The sequence below is a fragment of the Eleutherodactylus coqui genome, chromosome 8 (assembly GCF_035609145.1).
Source record: "Eleutherodactylus coqui strain aEleCoq1 chromosome 8, aEleCoq1.hap1, whole genome shotgun sequence".
Taxonomy (NCBI): Eukaryota; Metazoa; Chordata; class Amphibia; order Anura; family Eleutherodactylidae; genus Eleutherodactylus; species Eleutherodactylus coqui.
In genome coordinates this window covers 134,197,814-134,205,682 of record NC_089844.1, presented here as the reverse complement: position 1 = coordinate 134,205,682, position 7,869 = coordinate 134,197,814, and the positions used below count along the sequence as shown (strand labels likewise).

The 7,869-nt window shown below is 41.5% G+C and overlaps 1 protein-coding gene across 1 annotated transcript; it reads left to right on the top strand.

Moving 5' to 3' along the window:
* Window positions 1-1,012: 1,012 nt before the first annotated feature.
* On the top strand, window positions 1,013-3,893 carry LOC136576845 (noggin-2-like). The gene has a single exon (XM_066576443.1). The coding sequence runs from the start codon at window positions 2,613-2,615 to the stop codon at window positions 3,267-3,269; it is 657 nt and encodes a 218-aa protein (XP_066432540.1). The 5' UTR covers window positions 1,013-2,612; the 3' UTR covers window positions 3,270-3,893.
* Window positions 3,894-7,869: the final 3,976 nt, after the last annotated feature.

The window sequence follows — 7,869 nt, the reverse complement described above, 5'->3', positions numbered from 1 at the left end:
CTTATTGTGACAGTGTTTACACTTAATGATTATTGCTCAGTTTTGCACGATCCAGAGATAAACTGAATCGTAAGGCTGGGTTCACACAGGGCGGAATTGCCGTGGAATGTCCGTGCGGACTTTCTGCACGGAAATTCCGCCCACGTTTTTAATACCAGGATTAGCCAGCAAAGTAGACGAAATTTGCAAAAATCGCATCCACGCACAGTGGCAAATCCGTTGCGGCTTGATTGATATGCCGCACGGAAATCAAAGACGCAGCATGTCAATTCTTTCTACGTTTCCGCAGCGGCCTCTCTCCTTTCTATGGGGAGAGATGGCCGCAGCAGAATGCAGGTGGCAAAGCCGCTCCAAAATTCGCAGCTAAAGGCTGTGGGTTTTGAAGCTGCGTTTATCCCATGGAAATCTCGTGTTTTTTTCATGCGGTCATTCCGTGAGATTTCCGTGGGATTTCAGTCCTGTGTGAAGCAGCCTAATCGTTCCATGTAAAAGAGCCCTTAGAAAATCCTCAGCAGAGTACATGGAGGTTCCCAAAGCATTTCACACCACACTGCCCAGACATGTGATATACAGTATACGATATTTACAATATTAACACTAAAAAAAACAGGATGTACGAAGCCCTTATAAGGCCAACGGAACAAACATACCGCAGCCTTTCTAATATGAACCAGAAGAATCGGTTAATAAAAGTTAATTAAAAATTTCACAGCAAAAGTTTTTTTTTTATTGCTATCTGACTGCTGATATAGTAGAAGATACTCTAATATTCCTCTATAGCAGTGAAGTGATCCGAGATGAAGTGGGATATGAAGTAGCGTATGATCATGGCACATTTTTCCCTTACAATCTGCACAGGATTAACAAGAGACGTCCCAGGGTCGCAGGACCCAGAAGGCACACTCAATTGGTTAGGGGTCTGGGAAGGGGTGGGGGGTTGGTTGGTGAGGGTTGTTGTGGAAAGGCTGAAAGGCTGTCAGAGACTATGTGAAAGTGTGTTAGGGGGAGTGACTGCAGTGGGTAGTGTCAGTTAACAATTCACACCATCAGGGGGAGATATTTAACCTGCATTGGACAGTAGAGCGCAGCACATTCAGGAGTGAGAAGCAGTGGGGAAAGTCACTCTACTGCAAGCTCTGCACAGAGGAGGGTGACAAGCAGGTACAGAGGAAGGACAAAACCCTGCAAAGCACCTGCCTGATCCGCACTGGACATCACACTTGTTGACCAGCTCTCGGGCATCAGTAACCTGCTGCTCACCAGCTCCCATCTGGCCACTGCACTGAGACAGACACAAGACCCTGGGGCCATTCTCAGAGGAAGCCAGAATGGTTTTCACCATGCTTGAACTCTGAAGGACATCTGGATATAAGGCTCACTTTGGCAATGTGATACTACACAGTCTGTGTGGGTTTTTTTTTTCTTTTCGGGCTCTCATACTGTATTATAAAAGAAGGTTTTAATCCTCCTGCCTCACAAGCAGCAACATCTCATTTGCACCCAAGCAGCATTCTTTCCCAGCCAGAGAAAGAAAGAAGGAGCCTTGCTTTAAAAGGGCTCCCTTATTGCACACACACAGCTCCATGTGTTTGCTGTCTCGCTGCTCTCTATGTCTTTTCATTTGCTCCTAAAAAAGAGGCTTGCTACTCTCTCTATACAAAGACTGGAGCCAGAGAGATTGTGACAAAACTCCAATTCTACCCCGGCAGACTCCTTGGATAACAGCCCCTTCTGCAAAAAAAAAAGATTCTTTAAGAATTGCAAAGAAAGAAAAAAAAACTCCAAGATGAAGCCTTACCTAAAGGCAGATCTGGACCTCTTCTGGGATTTTGGAACTGTCTAAATGAAGAAAGGCAGCTCTACATTTTATGATTTTTGAAGGATTGCACCATTCTTGAAGTAGCTGTCCATAGAAGTTTTAAGACTCAGAACTTGGAAAGTGCACAGTTTGGATACGCGAGCAGCATACCTTCCTGCCTATAATTTTCCTAATTTGAAAGGATTAATTTTAATTATTTTTATACCATTGGCTCCTGCCTGAGCCCAGACTGTATTGCAGAGTCTAGACAAGTTGTCCTGGATGTCACCATGGGGATGGAGACTATTCCACTGTGAATTTTTATGTCCTGTGAGCCAGCTCCTGCACCGGAGTAAGAAAGGAGAGAGAGGGAAGGGGGAGGACTGAAAAGTTGGAGAAAGGGGTAAATTAAAGATCTTTGCTTTCCTTGTGTGGTTCTCCCTGCTGACGGACACAGCTACCTCTCTGTGAGAAACTTCCTGGCTCCACAAGGCTGGAGATCACATACAGTATATCCATCTGTGTGTGTGTCACACACGCCGCTGATCTATTTAAAGCATCTTCTCTGGACTTTGTGTCTATTTCTGAGCCCTACCAAACAGGCTGAGGAAAGAATATAAGAGATTTGTTTGGGGAAATAACATTTACTAGAACCCATGTGCTCTCTCAGTGGCTATACATACTGAGGGCTCTCGTTGGATTATTTCAAAAAGTTGCTCCTTCCATTGACAGCTCAAAGTTTTTTGAGACACGAACTCCATTGGGAGGGGGGTGGGAGAGAACTTTGTTCTTCTCTGAAGGGGGCAAATAAATCATGAAGAGGATAAATCTGCCCCAAGCAGTTCTTCTTTGCTCCTGCCTGGTTTTAGTGCACCATCAGGGGTCCTGCCAACCATTTCTTAGGTTTCGACCTTCTCCAAGTGGAGACTTACCTGTTTTACCTGTTATTGAGCAACCAGATCCAGAACAGGATCCAAAAGAGCAGGACTTGGATGAGAGGACATTGAGAAAGAAACTTGGCAGCAACTTTGACCCCAACTTTATGGCAGTGGTTTTGCCCAACCTTGTTAACACGTCCACCCAGGACTCATTGACAAAACCTAAAACCCTTGGCTCGCTACCAATTGAGCTCAAGAAGATGGACCTCAGTGAAGCACCTTATGGTGGCAAGATCAAGATAGGCAAGAAAGCCAGGCGGAAGTTCTTGCAGTGGTTGTGGGCTTATACTTACTGCCCAGTACTGTACACCTGGAAGGACCTAGGGATCAGGTTTTGGCCAAGGTTCATCAAGGAAGGACAGTGCTTTGCAGAGAAGTCCTGCTCCTTACCAGAGGGTATGTACTGCAGGCCACATAAATCTGTCACCAAGATTTTCTTAAGGTGGCACTGTCAGGGCTGGTCGAGGCAACGGTTCTGCACATGGATCCCTTTCCAGTATCCAATATTATCAGAGTGCAAGTGCTCGTGTTAATTGCTGCTCATCAGTGAAAGGACTTGAGAACTGAATGGGTCACTGGTTAATCCTTGCACTGCTAAGGACAAGAAACCTGGTGCTTTTTTGCAATTGACACTGGGGAACTGGATAGTGAATACAACCACAGTTCAACTGGTTGACAGCAGAAAACTTTGGAGGTGGGGGAGTGGACTCCCTTAACCCCTTCTGGGCTTTGTCATGGAGTTACTCATGAAGGTACTCACGAAGAGGCCAGACAGGGACAAACAAGAACAAAAAAAAAAAGGAATTATTGCCATAAATTAATATTTTTTTTTCTTTCTGTTGGGTTAATAACCAATTTATGCAGTATTAAAAAGAGATAGAAAGTGTTATCCTCCCCAACCTTGCACTGTTGATAAGTATAATTATTCATATTATTATTATTGTATTATTGCTATGTATATTATTTTTAAAGCTTGATAAAAGCCTCCAGAACTAAGCACCTCCAAACAGATGTTTTATTTTTATATGTAATATAGCTTTTTAACATAATTAAAAAAAAAGAAAAAACAAAAAAAAAACCTACGAACAAAACAGAAAAAAGGGAATTTAAATGCAAGTCATCGGCTTTTGTAAATAAAATAGATTTTTTTAACGTAATATTGATGTAATTTTTTTTCTCTTTGCTGTTGCTAGCTCTATTTTATTTTTGGAGGGTATTTGTATAATACGAGACAAATGGACCACATATTTCTATTCTATCTATCCATCTATCATGAATTGGTGGGTAAAAAGCTTCTCCTTTAATTTAACCCCTGCCCTGCCACACCATCTACACCCCTGGAACTCCCAGGCCACCCATATGCCCCACCACCTCCCATTGTAGCTAACAGTGATTTGGTTGTGACAACACTCCTTTTCTCATGAATAAATGCTCTGAACATTATACAGATGTTTTATAAGAGAGTGATATCTTGGTTTACTTTTATTACGTTTAGGGTACAGATTGTGATATCTTTGTTCACACTATTTATTTTAATGTTTGCAGACACTTAAAACAAAACAAGCAAACAAATGTAGCTATAAAAAAATAATGGACAAATATAATACTTGAAATTTCTCTTTCTTGTAACAGTGTAAATACAAGCTAAAAAAAACAAATTAAGAACAAAGGTCAAAAATCAACAAGACATTATAGCAATAAATAAAACATTCAGTGGTTCAATATAATCCTGGTGTCTGTTTTATTCTATGTGACTGGTTGGTTGGAAGTGAAAAGCATGAGGGACTAAGCAGCACCACTTGTATGTCTTATTCCTATAGGAGACTCCTAGAGCAACCAATATAAGATTTCTACTTATGGTCAATGAGGATGTGTAAATGAGTCCTAATCTTTACGTTTTCACTTGTAAGTGAGAGGCGCTGCAGGCAGAGCATGTCCTGCGCAGACAATACACCAGCAATGTATTAAGCCATTTTGATAGCACCAGGGTTGTTCATTGTAAAACTATGGGGGTCTTAGATCAAAGCGTCTCACAAAACAAAAGCTAAAAAAAGCAACTGGTTTAATAGGCTGAAACCAAAGGCCTGGGGAAGGTAATGGATTTATTTTATTAAGAAATTGATTATATCCCAGTCTAGCCACTATAACACATTTTAAAACATTACAATGAAACAAACAGCCCTTTGACATATATGTGTGTGGCGTGTTACAAAGCCCCTCTGCTGGGCAAGAGTTGGAATTCCAAGAGGATCAAAGAGACTAAGATCTACGACATACATGTACACCGGTTCTAAAAAGTTTGTGAAGTAGCGTAAGTGTTTTTGCTTTTGTGCAATAAGAAGCAATTGACATCCTTGGTAGCAATAAGACGGTTGAGGGTAACCCTTAACTTCAGCTATTTGGCAGAGCTGTATGTACGGAGACTGTAATGAGGCACATGGAGTCCTTGCAGCTGCGTACTACGGAGCCGTAGTACTCTGTGTGCTACCATATGATGCCTCCCTATAGTGCCAGATAATAGTGCTGCTCTCCACTAGGAGGAGTGCTTTTAGAGAAGGACAGCTCTATACTATGCCATAAGATGAGATATGGCCTGATTTTTTTCCTGGCGTAGAGCTATGGTCTATAGGACGGTAGGCAATGTGCAAGAGACATTGTAATGATCTTCACAAGTTACAATAGTGATGGAATTTCTAACAGGAACCCTTGTTAACAACTATACAGCAGTAATCACCAACCTACTGCTTTTTCGACTGCGAAGAAACTACAGCTCCCAGCATAATCTGACAGCCTGCAGCTTTCAGGGCATGCTAGGAATTGTAATTTTGCAGCGGTTGAAGAGGTAGAGGTTGGAGACTACTACTATATATACATGTAATAAGTTGCATATAACATAAAATATAGAAAAGAAGCTAATGTCATCAAGTTAAGGGTCAAAACCACATTACAAAGCTACATGGGCCATTTGGCAAGATGGAATATTGGCTGCACATAAATCATGAGCAGTAGTGACAACACACGTGGATGCTTACCTTGTCACCCGCAGGTATGAGCAGATGATGTGGAGTAACAAAAGCTTCCGTGAAAAGTACGCTGATGTCATATACGTTGTCACACTGACTGTAACGATAGTCACTTTCATGCTGTGTCGTATAGACGTCTCCTTCCTATGACTACAGAGACAGGTGTGTACTGACCATGTGATCACATCATACGTTTAATAACCATGTAATGTGTAACATCCTGTCTATTACTTCTAGGGGTCGTTTCCTTGGGTTAAATCTTAGAAGAGGCTTCCAATGAGAACCAATATAATGATAGGGCAGATGGACAAGTGATTTTCTCAGGAAAAGGCATTTTAGCTCAATATAGAAATGCAATTCCAGCAAAGTTAGGGATAAATATAAATTCCAGCCCCCATCCCAAAAACTATCACTGCCAGCTTATGACTGGGGTTACACATACACTTTTGAAGCAACTGAAGTTTTTGATCCTGTATATTATTAATATATGTGTCATGTGACAGTTGCAAGAAAATCTCAAGAAATGTGTATACACTCAAGACACCAATGCCACTCAATGTATATCGATGGACTATGAAAAGTAAAAATGGTCTAGTGTGAATGACCACTGCAAAATTTCTTAATCAAACATTTGGTGCTCATTGAATGGGTTATCCAGGGGGCTGCAAACAAAAAAAAAGCAGCAAATATTATCAAATATAAACCAATTACTACTCAGCAGTTCAGCAGTCTCTACCAGTCTTTGTCTATAAGCTGCCAGCACGTGGGTGCTGCAGCCAATCACTACCCTCAGCACTGTACCCTCAGGATAGGTCATAAATGGCTGATTGGCTGGGGTCTGCAACTTGGGCCCCCGACTGAGCAGCTGTTACAGCACCTACTGGAACACAGGGTACGGAGCAGAAGCAGATCACTACGACACCTGTATAGCGGCTGTCGCTGGTAATTGTGGGCTGGGGTCCCATTTAAATGGGGCAGCTACACCTGCAATTACCAGTGCTGGCTATTACACAGGGGTTGGAGCAATCTGTTTCCGTTCCTTACCCTGTGTGTTTTGCTGGTGCCAATGAATGCCAGAACAGCGGATCAGTAAGGTTACCGATCGACGGACTCTAGCTACTGATGACCTATCCTGAGGATGAATCATCAATAAAAGATGCCAGGAAGACCCCTTTAATATGGCACGTTTCTTCTCAGGGCAGTAATTCTCTGCAGCAGTCTCATGCTGGTAAGGAACGTATTCTTTGACATATCATAAACAAAGACCAGTAGGGGAATGAAAAGGGAATTAAAGAGGAAATAAGTAATCATGTTAATATCATTTTTTTTATTTACATTTTTCAGGAATCGGATAATCCCTTTATAAAAACTATAACATGGTCAGAGCTCGGTTTCTCATTTAGCTAAATGATAAAATTTGTCCACCTACAAACACCACAAGAGGGAGCTTACTGCATACATGTTTATTACTGAATTTAATGGGACCAACATAAAGATGTATGCAAGTAGGCTCCATCTAGTGGCAGCTGTGGGCAGTCAAAGTTTCATCATTTCTAAGCTGTCTCAATTGGACAACTCTGCTTTACAATGCAGCCAGCCCGATGATAATCCGGTCACTGTGGATGTGACTGCAGAAACTCCTGGTGTTTATCTAATAATGTGGAGGAAGATGAAGGAGATACTCTTCAATGATAAGAAGATCAATGCCTTTATTATGGCCATATAGGAGGTTTGGAGGTCTATAACAAATCTCTAACTCTTATGAACTCTTAAGTATTTTCTAAATTAAAACGTTAGTGCAAGTTGATTACTCTGTTATTTGACCATTATTTATATCAATGTATAGAATTCCTATAACCCCCTTTAAGTAAATGTTCATTGACTACTCAAATAATTTGTGGTGTTTGAAAGCCTATGTAGTTTACCCCCAATCGTCAGGACCTTAGAAGGTGCTTCCCAATTGCATTCCATTGATCTCCATGGTAGATCACTAATAACCCACTTCCTATTACAGCTAAACAACAGCTGGAAAGCTACAGATAGAAAAGACACTGATTTATTTCACTATCAGGGCTCCGTTCAGTCTACAAAGGTTAGGGCCACAATGAGG

Coding starts and splice junctions, on each gene's coding strand:
- LOC136576845 (XM_066576443.1), top strand. CDS start 2,613: ATGAAGAGGATAAATCTGCCCCAAGCAGTTCTTCTTTGCTCCTGCCTG.